The sequence below is a fragment of the Typopeltis vanoorti genome, chromosome 17 (genome assembly GCF_054136105.1).
Source record: "Typopeltis vanoorti isolate ZY-2024b chromosome 17, IOZ_Tvanoo_1.0, whole genome shotgun sequence".
NCBI lineage: Eukaryota > Metazoa > Arthropoda > Arachnida > Uropygi > Thelyphonidae > Typopeltis > Typopeltis vanoorti.
Window position 1 is genome coordinate 8,812,143 of NC_143565.1, and position 19,499 is coordinate 8,831,641.

The following is a 19,499-nucleotide window of genomic DNA, read 5'->3' on the forward strand; positions in this document are numbered from 1 at the left end:
ATTAGGATTACAATAATTTATTTCTGCACTCAAATGTAAAAAGTTCAGAATATGTATCGCAATGCCGTTAGCAATTATAGAAACTGACACGTGACAAACATACACCCTACGCCAGGGGTCTTCAACGCATGGCCTGCGGGCTACCTGTGGCCCCCCGGAGCTCTTTGCCATGATCTGCCGGCCATTTTGAAAAAAAAAAAAAAAAAAAAAAACTTAACATTAAAACGCGATTAAATAAAAAATAATTTCAATGAAGCCCGCGAGCCACTAAGCTATACTGCGGTATTTAGAACTGTAAGATGCTTTCCACATTCACAAGGAACGCTGTGATTTGATACTTTACATAAAATCCTATAAAAATAAATATTAAATACACATGCTTCTTCAGCCATCTACCAGCGCCAAGTGGTACTTAAGTACTAGTACTAACGTTGCAGGTAGATGGCTGAAGCAGCAGTTCATTCGCGTGCGCTGTCTAGTGCCTTCCAGATACATCTCGAAGGTTCTCGATACTTATTTATTTTCATATAAATACAAGAGGATCTCATCCACAGTCAGTCAGTCGTGAACAGTGTGATATTCGTGTATAAGCGCGCAGGTTCGTCTTGTCAGCCATAGCCTATTGTGGTTTTATATTGCCAGACTTTTTTCATTGGTGTGAGACATATTCAGTGGACAATAACCGTTACACGGCCATTTTGGATCATTTTTTGGGTTCACCTTCCATCACTATGGCATCTACGAGTAAAAAGCGTAAATCAAGTTATTCTTGTCGGGGTTTTAATGAAAAGTGGACCAATTTGTACTTTTTTGTGCCGATCGACGATAAGTTAGTGTATTTAATTTGTCGTGAGTCAGTGTCAGTATCAAAAGAATACAATATAAAACGACACTATCAGACAAAGCATGCGTCCAATTTCGATCACCTTCAAAGGCGGCTTCGTGTGGACAAACAAAGTGAACCGTCTCCAAATTGATTTAAAATGCCAGCAGGGTACGTTTAAAAGGCAGAGGGAAGAGAGTGAAGCGTGCGTCATTATACATGAAGGGTGTTTCATTGCGGCTGGGGAAATTCTGTGCCCAAATAAGGAAGTGTTTAAAAACCGAGTTTGTCTGGGGTAACTGTAGCACGACGTGTCGAAGAACTTGCCAATGACACTGAAGGAACTTTAAAAAAACGGTCGTCCGAATTTACGTCATGTTCACTTGCTTTAGATGAGAGCACAGATGTGAAGGATACAGCACAACTGGCTATCTTTGTCCGTGGCATTGATCAACAATTCACTGTGACAGAAGAACTGCTAGCACTCGTACCTATGACGGGAACGACGAAAGGCACTGATATTCTTGAAGTCGCCAAGAAACCTCCAGCGTTTCGACCTCAGCTTAACCAACCTCGAGGGTGTGGTAACTGATGGTGCCCCTGCTATGGTGGGAAAGAACGAAGGGTTTGTTGCGCTGCTACGGAAAGAACCGGAACTAGAAGGAAAAGATTTCGTCCATTACCACTGTTTGATCCACCAGGAGAATTTGTGTGCGAAAACTATTGGATTTGAGAATGTCATGTGACTATTGTGAAGCTATTGTGACTGTCGTCAGCATTATTAGGGCAAGAGGATTGAATCGTCATCAGTTCCAAGAGTTTTTGACCCAAGAGTGCGAAGCGGATCACGGCGATGTGATTCATTATAGTGATGTGCGTTGGTTGAGCAGATGGAAGGTTCTTAAAAGAGTCCTTGACTTAAGGAGCGAAATACAGCAGTTCATGCAAACCTAGGGAAAGCCGATTGCGGAATTCAACAATCCGAAGTGGATGACAGACTTTGACATTGTGCCCGACGTCTCGTTGCATGTGAATGACCTAAATACGCGGCTACAATTAAAAAGATCAACTGGTGCATACTCTGTTTGATCACATCAAAGCTTTTGTGGGCAAGCTCAAACTTTGGGAGGCACAACTCGCAAAAAAAGACGTAACTCATTTTCAGCTTCTCGCTGAGTTCAACTGTTCGTCTCTTGATGAATACGCTACAAAATTAGCCGTGTTGCGAAGTGAGTTCGAAGAGAGAGAGATTTAGTTATTTTCGTAACCAACAGTCTTTAGATTTATTTTCAATGCCATTTAGTGTCAATGCTGGCTCAGTACAAATGGAGCTGTGTGAACTCCAAAACAACTCTTCTTTGAAAGAAAAATTATTCAATGTGTCCTTGATTACATCTTATAAAGACTACATTCCCTAATCTTCGCCGGCATGCTTTGTTAGGAAGCACATACTTATGTGTGCAGTTCTTCTCCAGAATGAAGCATGTGAAGTCAAAGACAAGCAATCCGATTACGGACGAACATCTCTAGAATACTCTGCGCATAGCGACTTCCAGCATTGATGCCAACATCGACAAGCTGGTCAAGGAAAAACATTGACATTGTACAAAATTAATGTTTTCTTCATTAAATTACCTTTTTTTTTTTTCAAGTATTGATTGTATTTACTTACCATGAACCCAACTTCTACCTATGCTCTTAAAGCTGAGTTTGTTTATTTTTATGTAAAGTATCAAATGCACGGCGTTCTTTGTGAATCTGGAAAGCATCTTACGATTCTAAATATTGCAGTATAGCTTAGTGGCCCGCGGGCTTCACTGAAATTTTTAATGCGGCCCGCACAGTCTGAAAGGTTGAAAACCCCTGCACTACGCATAAATTCACAGCGATAATTTTTCATGTGTTAAAAACAATAAAAAAAAAAGTATTTGTGAATCAGCGAAGATAAATTAAACGCCTTTTTCCCACCTGGAAGTTGGAAAGAATGTAACAGCTTAGTGTTGTACATTATTAATTTCGGTGGCGAAAATTACGTAATTAGTTCAATAAATTATAAACTGATCATAATAATTTTAATAATTTTGGCTTCATATTCACTTCATACTGATCGCACGAACAAGAATATATTCATGTGAGGCAGCATTTATTTAATACGAAATCGATCGGCTGGAATGATCAATGAAGAAATTAATAGTCTTTCTTCTAAAGACTTATGACTTACCTCTTAATTATTATTATTATTATTATTATTATTATTCGTGACACCTCCAAGGAGTCCGAAGACTCATCGCGGGAGGACACCTACAACTGTCTCAACTACTACACCGAACCTCTACTACGAATCATCTCCATCAACGCCAACTACCGCCCACCTCCACCACTTAATGGAAATATTCATTTTTATTTTATAACTCGATAAACTTTACGAGAAATTTTATAAAATTAAAAATAAACCAAAAAGTTAAATTGGTAATTCGAATGTCATAGTATTAGAATCTACAGTATATAACGACTTAATAACCTTGTAAACTTCACGAGCCGCGTGAAGTTTACAGGGTTTTACCCACGATTTTAAGCCACGCGACTCCTGGCTTCAGATGGTGGGGGCGCTGCAACTTTCGAAATATACATACACACTGTAAGTACAGTGTATACGTGTTTGGATAAAATATCAAAATTATGGTAAAAATTAAAAAAATAAAATAAACATGAAAAAATATTGTTTATTAGCGATAAAATTATAGTTTGGTATAATTCAAAATTACTTTAAAATAAAATCCATTCTTCTTGTTTTGTTTCGAGTGAAAAGGTCAATAACTTTTTCCTTGATTTTGTGTGACTGTTGAAGAATTTTTTCCCCGTTGAAATCATCGCAAATGCATTTAACGTATCCTGATTCATAGTGCTCCTCAGAAATGTTTTTATTCTCTTTAATGTTGAAAAACAGCTCTGATGTAGTCACAGGAATTGTCAAGAGAATTTTTATCAATACAGTAATTTCACTAAGAACACAATGTAAATTATTTTCTGTTATAAATTTTAACAAGTCAATTAATTTACAGTAATCATGCATGTCGAGTCTACTGTAGAAAACTCGAAGTTCAGGTTCAAGTTTTTCTTTGTTGATCATGGGATATGCGTCAGTGGTCAATTTTATTTCTTCTGTAGGCAATTTATCCTTAAAATTAGCTAATTTATCCTTGTTAAATAAGTAAATAAAAAATAAATAAAATAAGTAAGACGGAGTAAACACGATAAGCACTACGAACACTCTACTACTGGCACAAATTGCATATAAACAACCGACGGACACTGCCGCATTACGCTAATAGCTCGTATCTCACTATGTCGTGCATACGCTTGCGCGTAGCAATATGATACTGTGGTAAACACAGTGCTGCTAGCGCCCTCCTAAGTGCTACAAGATGGATTTTTATTATTTTTTATACAAAATAAGAGGTATAGGATTGTCGATGATAAAATTAAATATTACAAGCAAATATAAATAAATTAATAAATATATTTATATATCGAGAAAAATTGGGGATTCTGCAGTGACTATGCACGAGCCGCCTCTCAGCAAAACTATCGCGTGGGTTACCGAAAAACGAAAGAACAAAATTTGAATGCCATATTTCAGGTGGATGATAAAATTTTCATAACGTATTCAAAGAAGCGAGTCTGCCGTATATGTTATCTACGGAGTAACCAGTCTGTAAGCGAAGCCAGCTTGCAATTAAAACAACAAACTGGTCCTGCTGAAACCAGTCTGCTGCTTCGAGTGGGCTTCCAAAAGGAATGAAGGCCCACTCTCGAGTGTCTCAGAAATGGAAATTCGTTTTGATTTTGTGTTTTCATGTCAGTCCGAATGTTCGCTAAGGTTTGCTTTGAGATTTGACTCCGTACGTTAAAACGGGAGACATTTCCTGACGAACAGTTTACTTCCTGCCTAGCCTATGTGTTTATAAACGTAATACATTAAAAATATTTAGTAAGCAGAAAATTATAATTGGCGTTTGTAGATCTGGAGCAGTTTGAGATAGGCAATATTGAGAGTATTTTGAAACTGATATAAATAAATCAAATACTAAAGTATTACGGCAGTACTACTACTCTCCATTCTAAATACTGTATATTAAACCTAATCTCAACGAGTCTTTTCAGCAGAAATTTCCTATTTGCTTAAATTTAACTCACACAACCAATCTGATTTGAAGAAATTGCTTTGAGATATTTGTACTTACTTTGAATGCTTCGATTGTACTCTTGGTGGCCAAAATATAAAAAACATCCTCAGGCTAAACGAGATTCACCAGTAAAATGAGACATGCGGCTTCACAGCTTTAAATAAACAGTAGATGTTCCCAGAGGAAGAACACACACGTTCAAATTGGCGACCTAGTTGGTCGAGTGGATAACGTCTCCAGCCAACAGGTTATGGGTTCGAACCCTACTGTAGGCATGAAAATTCCTTTAGGTGGTGAATGAAAATCATCAGCCAATTGGAATCTACCTTCAAGTATCGTGTTCAGTCGCAAAAGGGGATTTCTCACATGTTTAAACCATCTGAGAATTCTGCACTTAGCCTGATTAAAATCCTTAGCCTATCCATGGCACTATGTACCAAAGGCTTACAACCTTTTGTGGGTGAGATTCACATGGATAGGCTAAGGTCTTCATTTCACATCTACGCCATGTACCACTCCTGAATAACATTTTTGGGTATGAGGTGTGACCTACCGTTAGTATGAAGTATGAGGTGTGACCTACCGCTTAATATCAAGTATGTACAATTTATATATCAACGAATGTACTAATTAAAAGTAACGAAACATTTTATTGTCCTGTATAAATTACATTAGATTATTGGCAGGATTTGCATATATTAATTGCCGAATTAGCCTTGATGTCTCGAATGAATGCTTCAAATCTGTTCGTTGGGTTAAGTTCGCGCCCAAGTTTCAATGGGGTGCCTTGGCAGAAGGTCGGGGGTTGTCCCATGCATTTTTCTCAACATCTTCAGTTTCAGATCTCCCCACAGCCTTTCGATTAGCTGGGTGTGTGCTCTAGTTATTGGGTCAACGAAGTTCTCACTGTGGTTTACAGTTTGGTGTAAGAGCCATGAGTTTATAAGCCTCTGTAAGCCAATCATTCGTCAGAATGGAGGGTGGTTCCAAGTGCAACATCCGCCGTGATAATGGAGTAAAGAGGCTGTCTATCTCGACGCTCTACCACAAAGAATCGACGCTTGACAACAATCCGATCAGAATGTTTCTGGACCAGCCCAAAAACCCACGGCCCTTCCATCCTTCTGCCGTAATTTCTTCCAGGAGGCACTTCCTGAAGGAGAGCTTTCTCGTAACTGCCAACATCTTCCACACGTGCAGTTTCACTGTCCCCGAGAAGCAATCTCCCTTGATTGCCTTTTCGCTGTCCTCGAAGTAGAGTTTCATCCATCTGAATAACCGTGCCAGGTCCTCCCATTTGTCTCTCTTGTTCCAAAGTCGACATCACGGCAGAGGTTAAACCAGTCTACTATCGCTTGGTGGCAGTGACCAGTAAGTTCTTCCACTTGTGCAATAGAAAGGTCGCTGCACCACAGAAACGCAACCTCCAAAATACTCCGTACAGAAAAGTTGCTGTGAGCTCGGTCACGGCTATCTAAGCTGTTGAAACGACGAACCGATTGCGTTGATTGGCACCCTTTCCTCTTGCATTTGAACCCAGAATAGCTGGTGATGGTCCCATCCTGCTTTCCCTTCTTTCGAATGACCATCTATGTCTCTCCTCCACATCCCAATCTTGTACACCGAGGCGTAGCAGCTTCATCTTGAAAAACGTCCTCTTCTTGAAGCCAGATTACTGCGCCTTCCTCACTGTTGATGATTGAGTAAAATACTTGGCTTCACATCTTGACATTTACCATCCCTAGAGTAGATCCTCGAGTAGCTCGCCCTTATATATACAGCCAAGCTATCTCCTCTCACGATGTGACATTTACTATCATTACAGTAGATCCTTGAGTAGCTCGCCTTTATATATATATATAGCCAAGTCTATCCCCTCTCATTATGTGTCCTCACCTACGGTAGGTCACACGTCATACGTGACGTGCATTGGTAGATCACATGCCATACAGTATGTCACAGGTAATATTTGATACTAAGGGGTAGATCACACGTAATACGATTACCGCATTTTTGTCTGTTAATTGCGCATGTTCTTTAGCCGACTTGCCTTATGCTAGATCAAAAACTCGAGTTTCCCGGAGGGGAAAAAAAACTGTTACCTCGGCAGGAGATTTTTTTTTTTTTAATAAAAACAAACTCAAGAATTCTACCAAAATATATAAATTAAATAAAAAATAACTCTAGTCACTATTTTCTCCCAAATATAAATTTTGGATACGTCAAAAGTGGAGTACTTTTGGTGCATGAAAAATTATCCTATACAGTCTTAAGACAGTATAAGACTTGCATTGAATTATATAAACAACAGTTTAAGAGAAATAACGCAATATGTTATCATCGCTGATTAATTAGTAAATGTTATCTACCATGAAATAATATTTACTCTGCTACAATGCTAAAAAAAAAAATATGTTCATTTGATGAAGACGCATACACAACGCCAAACTCAGTCACTATTAAACTTTTTCATTGCGGTTTTTGAGAGAGAGAGAGAGAGAGAGAGAGAGAGATGTTATTCAAAAATAAAAAGGCTATTTTTTTTTCACTTTTCTAGAAAACAACAACAGACAATATTGACATTAAGCATCTACATAAACAGTACCGCTTGTGTGTAAATACCAGGAGTTAGTATGAAAATAATGTCTGACAAGTCAGTCTGCCAGACTGAGTAACTAAACATGCTTGACACAGAATAATAACAGGTCGATGTTTCACACACGCAAAATAAAAACAAAACAGAAACGTGCACAAACAATCGTTTGGTTCTCGTTATTATCTTCATTTCGCAAAAGTGGAAATTTGATATAATTGAAACACATTTATTTTGCTATTCTATTAGACACGAGCAATGTAAGTATTTTTATTTTACAGTATTTTTTATATCAACGTGATAATTATAATACTTGACCAATTCATTGAATACGAACTTATTGCTGGAGCCAATTTACACTTCGTTCTGCAACTCCATTTCACCTAACGTGAATGTTTTCGTACTGGTTTGTGTGCTTTGAAGGAAAAAAATAATAATCATAAGTTCGCTGGAAGGAGGAAACAAAAAATTTCGCCGTAAAAGATTGACTCACTCATCTGAATTGGATAAAGTGTAGATAAAGGTTCTGCATGTCGTGACTAAATTTGAAATAAATGTTTGTAATGAAAAGGCCTATGCCCTTATGTTATAGAGGGCGTCTTTTGACTGCGCTGTGTTTTAATTTTAAAATAAATAAAAAAAAATAATAGGGCGGCATAATATGAAAATTTTAAATAATTTTTCTTACAGATTTATATTATTTATTTATCTGCCACTAACTTATCCCTCTATTAAATGTATAAAATGTAAACGTCCTATTTTAAAATATATGGAATATGGGTTATTCTTTTTCGTTTTATGGGTCTCACAGTGCCTCTATTGGTTTATGTTAAACTGGTTTCCCGAGTCGAAGTGTTTACCCACTCTACAACCAACAGCTGCGGGATCGAGTCCTAACGTGAGCATAGATGATTGTGAAAACCATTAGATGAATCACGATGATTTTCATCGTCCGGTGTGAGACCACCACCGTCGCGTTTATTTGCAGGTTCGAAAAGTTCAATGTTCGGTTTTTAAAACAGGGTTTGCGAAATATGTAATCCTCAAAACACCCACGGTGAGGTGGATTCACATAAAAAAACTCCAAAATAAATTTAATAAGTTCGTAAAATATTATCTTGTTAAAATGAAATTATAATAAAGCATTTTTGTTTCAGATTCTCCCGTTTTCATTTTTTTTTCTCTGCCTGTTCAAGGTGGTTCTCCATTGAAGGTGAAATGCAGCGCAAATGTTTGAATGACCGAGAGTTTTGTAAAAGTAAACGCTGTTGATAAGTTTGTTAATTGGAATAAATTATTAATAAGAATTCAATTAAAAAAATAGAATGTAAAATAATTTTAAAACTCCATGTCATTGGTTCAGATTTTGCTTATAATTATTTTAATTACATAATATACTGCTAACACATTCTTCTCGTAATTGTTTTGTTTGTGGCCAATCCCCCAAGTGGACCCATCATATAAATAACAGCTCGATATGATTACGACTCAAAATAACTGCCGTCGACAAAGCATTTATTGGGTATTGTCAACCCGCAAATAACAGTTGTTTTAAGGGAGCTGCGATACTTTCTGAAAGATTAGCGAACCTCGAGAGAATAAGGCTTGATTTGCTGTAAATGGTACATGTGTTGGTCTGAGTAGCACTCGTGTGGGTGTGTGCTGGTGCAACGTGTGTTTGTTTGGCTGTGGGATGACACCATCTGGAGTTTGGCGGTATCACCAGAAATTACAAACACGTTGGCGGGTTTTAATGTGTGTGAAGAGGCTTAAGAAAAGCATAAGAGAACCTACCTAGCAGTTTCCTCGGCATGATGGATCCGACTGTCCACAGTCCTTGTCTGCGGTATCCTCAGAGGGAGAGGGGGGGTTACTAGCTCGAGCAGTTTAACAGCACTGTTTTCACTGAACACTAATCCATGGCACTAAACGGGGTCAAAACCAAAGCCCCGCATCGATTACGGCGTTGCAGACTCGTCCGCTGGCCACTTCTGGTTCAACAGAGCACGTGCACACGAGACAGCTACGGTTACAGCTGGTTCGGGGCGAACGTCACCGACGATGTTGTAAGCGAAACGCGAGAGCTGCTTCGGCCGGCCTTCAACGTGGCACTTTCAGGTTAACGGGACGCTGCTGTATCCGTTCGACATTGCTGCGCCTGCTGCACGCCAGATGTGTCGATGTGTCGAACTCGTATGGCCGCCGTAGCGTTCCATTCTCCGACTTGAACTCCGAAGTAACCGACGTGCAAGTGTAGTCTTCGAGAGGCCCTTTCCGCACAAGCCACCGCAAACTTTCCGCTAGCGATACACCTGGCTGACGGCGGACGAGTTCACTTCTTCGGCTGGGGGACGTAGAGTATCGGGAGTCGGACGGGATAACATGAGGCGGTTTTCGTTTCACCTGTCGCTAATCACGTTACAGGTGAGACTGCGCAACTCCCACGGTGGGTGGCTGCTCGAAGTAAACAGAAGACGTGTTAGGGCGACTTCGCAGTTCGCCTCGCGTCTGAGAAAGTCCATTACTGCAATCGAGGACATCCGGAGAAGACAGTCACCTGCACGACACACTCGAGTGTTCCCCATTTACCTCGAGATTCGGTTTCTCTCCACTGCGGCCTTTCCGCTGTCAACGCAAGATCGCCTCCTGTCTTTTCATCCATTTTGATCTCACTCAGCGAACACTTTCTCCAGGCATTTTGAACTTGACAGATGTCACCGTTTCTTTTCGTTGGTTAAAGAGTCATCGTCGCACCATAAAGTATCTTCCCCCCCCCAAAAAAAAATCCCATGGATCCCTTAGGAGGAGACAGTGAGATTCGGATCAGATATTCAATGTTTGGCAGTGCTCTCTCTCTCTCTCTCTGTGTGTGTGTGTGTGTGTGTGTGTGTGTGTGTGTGTGTGTGTGTGTGTGTGTGTGTGTGTGTGTGTGTGTGTGTGTGTGTGTGTGTGTGTGTTGCATTTTGATTTTCCTAAGTCCGTGAATTGTACTTAAGTCTTAATATTCGGTGCTGTGCCACAGTTGAGCACCTTTCCAACAGCTGTCTGCCGTTATTTAAATACAAATAAATTAAAAAAAATTAAAATTATGAAATAAAAGAAGTATTTTGAACTGCCTACTGTAGCCAAGCTTTCCCTCTCCCTCCATACTGCAGATTGCAAGCCTCACACCTGAAATGGCCAAGGACTGAAAGGGCAGCCTACAGAAGACGCCTACAAAAACTGTTTTTCGCAAAATGATTGAGTGGCTACCACACACACACACACACACACACACACACACACACACGGCTGATTCAATGGCGGTAGCAAGCGCAACTAATGAAGAGCATAGTCTCGCCTGTGCCCCAACTCTGCGACCCAGTTCATCCTACACATGTGCTGTTGGGTTCAGGTCGGAGCTCTCTGGGCTTGCACCTAGTTCATCGAATGTTATTCTCTGCAAACCACGTTCATAATCATTACTTTGTGACATGTGGAAAACGCGCAAGGAGCAATAACCACAAATAAGACGATGTAGGACACCCACCATTGTCTAGAAACGTCAGTGTTGGACTTAGAAATCTTGGTTTTTCGTTCATCTGCGACCAATGGACCTGATGTGCATCGCCAGAAGCAAAGGCGCATCATTACACCGCCATTTCCATAATTTAACAACAGTGACAACAACTCAGGTGAAATAAGTTCTCCTGACTAAACATTGTAATTACGGTTGGCGCATTTGTTGACAAAGGTATGCGCAACCCAAAAATTCATGGCTTCCTACTCTGCATACGAAGAAATATTTATGGAATTGTTTGGTGCTGTTTGAATCTACACGCGGAGATTCGTTTGATTACGAGATGAGGTAAAATTCTTCTCAATTGAGGAGAGAAGGCATCTGTCAGTTATTGAGGCCTGCCTGTCATATCTCGAACTCTTCAGTAGCACCAAGAGCCTCCTGTTTCTTCAGTCAGTCGCTAATTTAGGAATATTGAACTCAGTACAGTCTAATTATTATTATTATTATTTTGAATTCTTCTTCAACAACAGCTTAATAGACCATTTAGGTCAAATGCTGCCATTACTACACCCGTCTCTGTCATAGGCTGCATCTGGAATAAAGTTTTCATCAAGTTGTCTTACAGGTGTTTCATTGCCACATCCATCATCGTGTTCGGGTCTTCCCGTAGGTTTTTTCTTGTCAATTTTATTTGTAAGTTCTTGTTTGATTAACTGGTCATCTGCTCTCCAAATGTGACCAAACCACTCAATTCAAATAAAACGTTAGGTCTTTGAAACAGGTTTCGTGATTTCTCATTATGTCTTCGTCATGTAGCCCAGTATTTTGATTGCAAGTTGTCCAAAATTATGATTTTCTTTCAAAAGTTATACGCTTTTTTTCTGTTATCTCCATTTGTTGTTGACCAAGTTTCACGACCATAAGTGAAATATCGGCTGTAGATAACTTAAATAGACTGCGAGAAAAAACCCTTCTCGACTAAGGAGACTCGGTAACTTCGCCAATGTTAAGCAATAATGATTGCAATCTCAATCTCAAACCTAGCAACCTTTAAGTTAGACCTACGAGAAAAACTGCAAAATATCCACGACTGGCCTTCTCAATTCTCTCCATGTCTTGATGCGTATCATTGTAGCTGTTAATGTTTACTTCTAGATAGTTAAAGAAAGCACTTGCTCAAAGATATAATCACTGATAACCAAGTTGGATCGATCTTGATTGGTACTTGAAATGCAGATAAATGTAGTCTTTTCATAATAAGGACCTATAGGCTTACTTACCTTAATTAAATGAGAAGTAGTTTGTATCACATTCTAAAGAGTCTCCAAGGGTAACGATATCATCAGCATAAGCCAATAGGATGTCTTTCCATTCATTTTCATTCTCCTTGCTCCACTGTCTCCATTAATGGAGATTGAGCTGTTTTATACAAGGTTAAATCTCCGACAATCTCTTTTCCCTTAGTCCAGAATCCTACAGGATATTCTCCTATGGAAAATTGTAATAATTATATATGGTTAGTCCTTCCATGTCCCACATAATAGACAAACAGAACGGAGAACACACACAGTTAACAGATAAAATACTAATTGTAGGCAGTAGATGACGTAGTGTGTAGACGATGGATTAGATGGTATATTACTGGATAGTAGATAGAATAATGTTGATGGTGGAGTGAGTATCGTAGACGGTAAGGTTGTGTGGTATGGAGTGTCTCCTGCGATGAGTCCTTGGACTCTATGAAGTTGTCAAGATGATAATAAACTGGTACGATTTAAAATTAGTATCCTCCTTCAAAAGGTTATGAAGGAAAATTCTGTCAGAATAATCTTTGACGTGACACAAATTAGTGGTAAAGCTTACTGAATAAGAATACCAATTACCGTGGATTTATTATACCGAGGTCGAGAATCTTTTCGAGAGTGTGCGTGTCAAAATTGCTGATATATTTATGAAAATAATTTTGTTGCGTGCCCACGACAGTTTTGTTGTTGTTGTTGCGTGTCCCGGCAAATCTTTTATGTGTTGATTTTTTTTTAATTTTTTGAAAGCCCGCCAATGTTGAGCAATAACCATTGAAATCTCAAACGTAGCAGTCACTAAGTTAGACACACAAGCAAGAAATTTCTGTAAAATGTTTGAGTGCCTTTACGGTCCTGTACAACATCGTCTGAATTCAAAACGCCGAGCGAATTGAGAACTTGATTTCTTGGTTATGTGCCGTATCCTACTAGCTTCAGTTCTTTTTACTTAACTGCGAGGTAAAAAGATTTAGGAGAGCAGTGTATGCCCCGTACCAAGGAAATCTTTTTTAGCGTCCATCCCCATATTATAATTTTAAAAAAAATCATTTATTCGCACGTTAACTTTATTACACTTTATTAAAATACTTCGTATAAAATTACTAATTTCATAACCATCCTTCGATGAGTCCTTGGACTTCTTGGAGGTGTGGCATAATCGCTGTCTCTTCATATACTCAAAAATCAGACATTCGTGTACATTTTTTGATTTGCTGCGATTATTATACAAACGACATTACACAAACAGAGCGCCCTCTTTGAGAAACATTCCTTACCCATTCTGAATTAATAAAAAATGTAATCAATGTGCTTATGGGAAATCTAGATTTCGCTGTTCGTGTGTGTTGATTCTTTTCGTCTGTTCCAAATGCCCTTTTATCAGATTATTGTTTTTTTTAGTGTCACTGAAGGACAACAGAGTAGACACTGCATTCCATTATACTATCTTTCCGCGTTGTTAAGGGGATGGAGAGAGGGGGGATTTTGCGGATAATGCAAAAATGAAACTCTTATTTTATTAGTCCACAGAACGTACGTTGAGGAGGCGGAAAAACTGTGGCAGTCGGCACTGCCACTTGGCCAATTAAGTGCTTCTCAAGGAGACACTTCGACCACGCAAGCAGATAAATTCAGGCTTAACTAGGACAGGAAGGGTTTGATCGTTTCAGCCTGGAATAACCTTGGCTATGGACAAACAGACAGCAGTTGACCCGATTTGCAGCCCTCGTCACCGATATTTCCGCCCAGATCAGCTGACGTGAAATATAATAAAATCAGTGACTGCCGCAAAGCTTCTCCAGATGAAAATAAATGCCTTTTATAATTATAGATGTGATGTAAGAACAGGAATATTATGCGCTGTGTTCTGCCTTCGATTCATTGAGAATTATCTCCATCTTATCGGATCGCCTCGAACAACTCGATAATCTCAGCCTGACTTGACGTCAATTACAACAGATCATTGTCTTTCGTCTCCCAATTAGTGTCAATCACAACTGCTTTCTTAAGAACTTAAAGCCTCTCAGTTACAAACAAACAAACAAACAAACAAACAAAGCCAGTAGTTAGGGGTTTATCTCCAACAAGACATCGTAGTCGCTGTGGTTCTGCTTTAGCCAGTGTTCTTTATGTTCATATTTTATGTGAATATTGCCTACGAAATATTTAAACCTATAGAATATCAGCACTGTTTTTGTGGGTGGCTGTAACATATTAAATGCATCACTTGAAATCATTCGGTATCGCAGAAGGACATAATGGATGGTGAAAAGTTGTATATCTCTGCCGAAAGTCGGAGAAATTCTCATTCTCAACAACTGTCACTAAGGTTTAAAAATTGAAACAAAATAAAAGAAACACATTCCCAATATCATGGTCATAATTACCATCGAGTTCCAGATAGGTACTTTCAAGGAGTTTACAAAGGAGTTTACAACCCTTACAAATTTACGGGATATCATGTCAGTGGTATACGAATAAGTTGAAATTGTTAGTAATCTCCTATCAACAATTTTAATCCAAATTAGTCTATCACTGGTTAGACTCCAATATTGTGATAGTTAGTATTCTTGTAGAGTACTTCTGAATGTAGCAATGCATGCTGATGGATCTTCCTCTGGTCATCGAACGTCTAATTGGTAAAGTGCTATGCTCATATATCCAGCTCATAGCTATAACAATGGCTATGAGCGCTGAAATGGGACTCTATGCTGAGATGGTGTGTCTGTTTCATATCGAAATATCTGCATTTGGTAATATATATATATATATATATATATATATATATATATATATATATATATATATATATATATATATATATACATAATAACATTAAATAAAAAATGTGATAGCAAAATTGGATGTTTCCTCGGTTATTGCAAAGGTTTGTTAAAAGTTTATCGAATACCCTAAAAGGTGTTTTTTTCAATAAAACCACGAGACCTGAAATTTCTTAGCACTTGGCGTGCTTCAAATCTGTGTTCCATGGGGGCACCTGTTCACTTTATTCCATCAGATTTCTTTTGATTGAAATACTGGGTTCTAATTTCTTCTAGGATGCAAAGAACCTTTACAAAGACTGTTCAACTCAAGGTGAGTTATCCGGCATATATGGACATGGTGGGGTTCTCTTCTGTAAATTCGGGTTTTTCTTAAAACAGACGGCCAGAAGAATCCACACAATTAATAAATATAATATACACTGAAATATAATACTAATAAATATAATATATGACATAAAACTTCGTGTTTGTATTTCTTTTTTGAATCGACTATATTAAATTCTGTACAGTTCACCATCTAAGACATCCAGTATCTCAAAATTTCCAGATTATGAGAGATTCAGAATAAAAAAAAAAATAAATAAATAAAAATTCGTCCATTCATTTTTAATGATATTAGTAAGCATTCGATTTTCAGGGATGCTTTTAATTTAAAAACCAATTAATGTCTTATAATTAAACAGGGTCCGTGCGATTAGCCTAGTAGCTTTGCGCTTCGCAACCATATGCCTGGGGAAGGAGTGTCCTATGTTTGATTCCCTTCGGCCAAGTTGGGCGTGGACAGCAGGGTTTTTTCCACCAGTTTATCTAGGGTTTTTCACCCCGCAATCAGGCAAACCAGCCCCGTGAACATACAGGATACAGTCATAGGATATAGTACGGCAAGGAAGGCAACGGGAAACCACCTTGTTCACAGTGACTTCCCTAGTATGGCTGAGGGAATAGAATAGAATTAAATAGGGGGATATTTCTTTTTTTTTTACTAAGGGATATAAAGTATGCAGCCAAATGAAAGAAAGACAGTTAATGCACTAAAATAAAATTCTCCGGTCAATCGGTGATCATCCTTCTCTCCTCACTGATATGCTGTCTCACGCAGATGTTCAGTTAATGTCGCGTGGGATTTCGATAATTGTTAACGAATGCAATGAAAAAGGACAAATCATTCTACAGAACAGCAGCAAGCCAGATGAATGAGGACGAAGAAAATCTTGTCAATGAAAATTGTGAATGGTTAGTGAATAGTTACTACTGCTCAACGAGTTTAGAGAAAAGTGGTGAGGGGAAGTAGTATATTAGTGGAAATTGAGTTCGCTTTCATATCAGTAGAGACGAAAGACCATTATAAGTCCGATTCTGGCCGCCAACTAGAAGAACTTGTTTAGGCCTTTCGTCCAATTCCTGAGTTAATTGACCTTTGGCGCAGACAAGTAGTTTTCCCTCTCCCGGACGAAAACCCACTGTATTTTAGACGATAATAAATGGGGACCACGAGATGTCGGCAGTTAATCACCACACTCTCCTTCCCAGATACCTATGAAATCACTGATAGCCTTGGGCCAACTATCAGTGACGGTTAAGGGTGGAAATGGCTGCTTACCACTCTTCAGAAAGTTAGGTTTAAAGGCATCCGTTTGGCTAGTAAAAAAGCATTAGAGGATTTATTTGTAAAGTTTCTTTTCCCTTCCTGATCTTCGCCCATCAACAGTACTGCCACACTTGGTGGACAACCCAGGGATTTTCCCCATAAATTTTCCTTTATTGATACAATTTGACTCTCTCACCAGATCCAAAAGCGAATTAGTGAAACTTTAAAATAAAAATAATAAAAAAAAACATTATTTGTCAGTAAAACGTTTCCCAAATATATCATTGATTTCTTCATATCGCAGGTTGGAGTGTTTGTATACGTATGCGCGATTGTGAATGAAAAGAAACAAAAATAATCATATTTTTGTATCTTGAAAGTACTCATTCTTCTTATCAAGAACATCAACAAGATGAAAGTTTGGTATGAAATGAGAATTACCTGTTCAAATGATAGCAGAGAAACCGGGTACCAATGCTCACCTAAGTTATTTTTCTCTCGTGTTAAAGCGGGCAGTTAAAATTCACTTCAAAATTCAAATACACGGAAATTACAAAGGTAGTTTTACTATATTATATAGAAGCAAGTGCAGCACCGTCGACAGGGTGTAGCATAGAGGCAGCCTCACGGCACGACTTAATAAGGGCGCTCGTTCGGCCATATTGCGGTAGGTGCCGTGGCTACGTTAACAATTCCTGTTAGCGTAGGAAGTGCGGAAAGAAGTTTTTCCAAGCTTAAACTGATTAAAAATTATTTGACCCAAGAGAGGTCGGTTGGTCTAGCAATTATATCGATAGAGGCGGACATAGCTTATAATTTAAATTTAGAAGAGCTTAAAAACAGTTTTATTGTGCGATATCCCCGTACAGTAGACATTTAATTAATATTATTATGTAATTGTTTGGCATTAATGTTTCTCTTGTAATAAAAACAAAATAGCAATTGGAGATTTTCTTATATTTTTGTCTTATAATCCATCAGGGGCGATCTTTGTTCTCTCTGGAGGTGTCATGTAATAATAATAATAATAATAATATAATAATAAATTGTGATGTTAAGTTGGACACGGACTCAGAACCTCTGGAAGTCATAGCACTCATCTTTTCAATTAATTACCACACACACACACACACACACACACACACACACACACACACACACACACACACACACACACACACACACACACACACACACACACACACACACACACACACACACACACACACACAGTGGGCATGGGCTTCAAAGTTAACAATTGTAACTGAGTGAAGTCTACTGTTCGAATAATAATAATAATAATAATAATAATAAAAACTCTTCACCACTATTATAACTAAGATGAAAAGCCAAACGGCTATTTTTCTGGCGAAGTTAATTAAATTAAGGGGATAAAAATCCCTTATTATTTTACAGCCAGTATGCGAAACTCTAAGATTGAAAACTACGATCTAAGAGTTTCGTTTCAACTATCGGCGAATCCAAGTGTAAGTGACCACCTGGTAGTACCACACCAAGGCAACTCGAAGCAAAGGTGGAGCAAGATCCCTCACTATCCTTGATATTTTCTCATAATGTAAAAACACACAGCTCCTAGGAGATGTAATACTGCTGTACACTATGAGGAGAGGTCACTACCCAGACCGGTTTCAACCTTTTTTGAGGTCTCATCAGTGAGTAGCTTTCAATCTTAGAGTTTCGCATACTGGCTGTAAAATAATAAGGGATTTTTATCCCCTTAATTTAATTCTTCACCACATTAACTTGCCGTCAGTATCTGCATATCGTTTCTCCTTGGAGCAAAGTGTGTTGCCATAGTAACCCTTTTAAGCACGTTTAGCAAACATATAGGTAATTAGAAACAATCTGGAGATATTTTAATGCGGAACTCTGTAATAATTTTTTTTTCATAATGCATTAAGATATAAAGCGGTGTCGCGCCTGACACTGCTTTATATCTTTAAAGTATGCAGACATAAGAATAAATGATACATTCTGCTACAATCGGCTTCGTAAAGAATTCCTGAAAAAGAAAATGATCGTCGCAAATTGCTAGACAGGTGAATGGAAAAGCGGGCGATGGATTATACTTCGAGAACAACATTGGCAGACCAATACGAATCTTGCCAGACTGGTTCCTTAATAAATGGCCAAGGTCAAACAGAGAGCCCGATTAATCCAGTTTGTCCTTCGAAGTGTGCCAATGCGCGATGCTTTCACTGCATAACTCGAACTCGAACCGATCAGTTGGACGAAGAGAAATTCCTTAATTTCTCTTCGTCAACTTCTTCGAGCCAATTCCGGTATTTTGTTATTCTGATTCATCTACATCGTCAAGTACACAGAACTGCGGAGTCCGGCCACGTTGAGCACACGCATTATTTAGTAGAGAGAATTTGTTGCCGGGACGACACGATCCACCTGCCGCCAGCAGTCAGTAATGACACCAGAAATAACCGCTTTGGCAATTTCACAGCCCCCCCCCGAGATCTACGAAGCTAATCCTGACGAAGGAGACAAACGTGTTTATGAATTTTTGGAATCGGTGGAGTTCGCAGAATAGATTTTATAGTAGGGTGTGTGCACACTCCTTAGCAGTGGTCAGGATCCCATCCCCCCCTCCTCCCACTCATTCGGAATGTAGTTTGGAGGTTTGCCACCACAAGGATATTTGTCATAAAATTCAGCACAAGAATACCTTTGATACTTGTACAGTGAC

At 38.8% G+C, this 19,499-nt stretch overlaps 2 protein-coding genes across 3 annotated transcripts in view; one reads left to right on the forward strand and one right to left on the reverse strand.

Moving 5' to 3' along the window:
• Positions 1-9,914, reverse strand: part of LOC150097122 (uncharacterized) — a 267,734-nt gene extending 257,820 nt beyond the window's left edge. The window contains exon 1 of the mRNA XM_090407534.1: positions 9,398-9,914. Coding sequence (XP_090263660.1) covers positions 9,398-9,416 — 19 coding nt within the window. The 5' untranslated portion in view covers positions 9,417-9,914. The remainder of the gene's footprint in view (positions 1-9,397) is intronic.
• The window catches only part of Polr3H (RNA polymerase III subunit H), a 245,335-nt gene that overhangs the window by 87,688 nt on the left and 138,148 nt on the right, over positions 1-19,499 (forward strand). Inside the window, exon 1 of one of the 2 annotated variants that reach the window (XM_090407535.1) lies at positions 7,757-7,863. The exons of the other annotated variant lie outside the window; for it this stretch is intronic. Within the exon in view, the coding sequence (XP_090263661.1) occupies positions 7,862-7,863 (2 nt within the window). The 5' untranslated portion in view covers positions 7,757-7,861. Of the gene's footprint in view, positions 1-7,756; positions 7,864-19,499 lie in introns of those variants that run through there. 2 annotated transcript variants of the gene reach the window in all.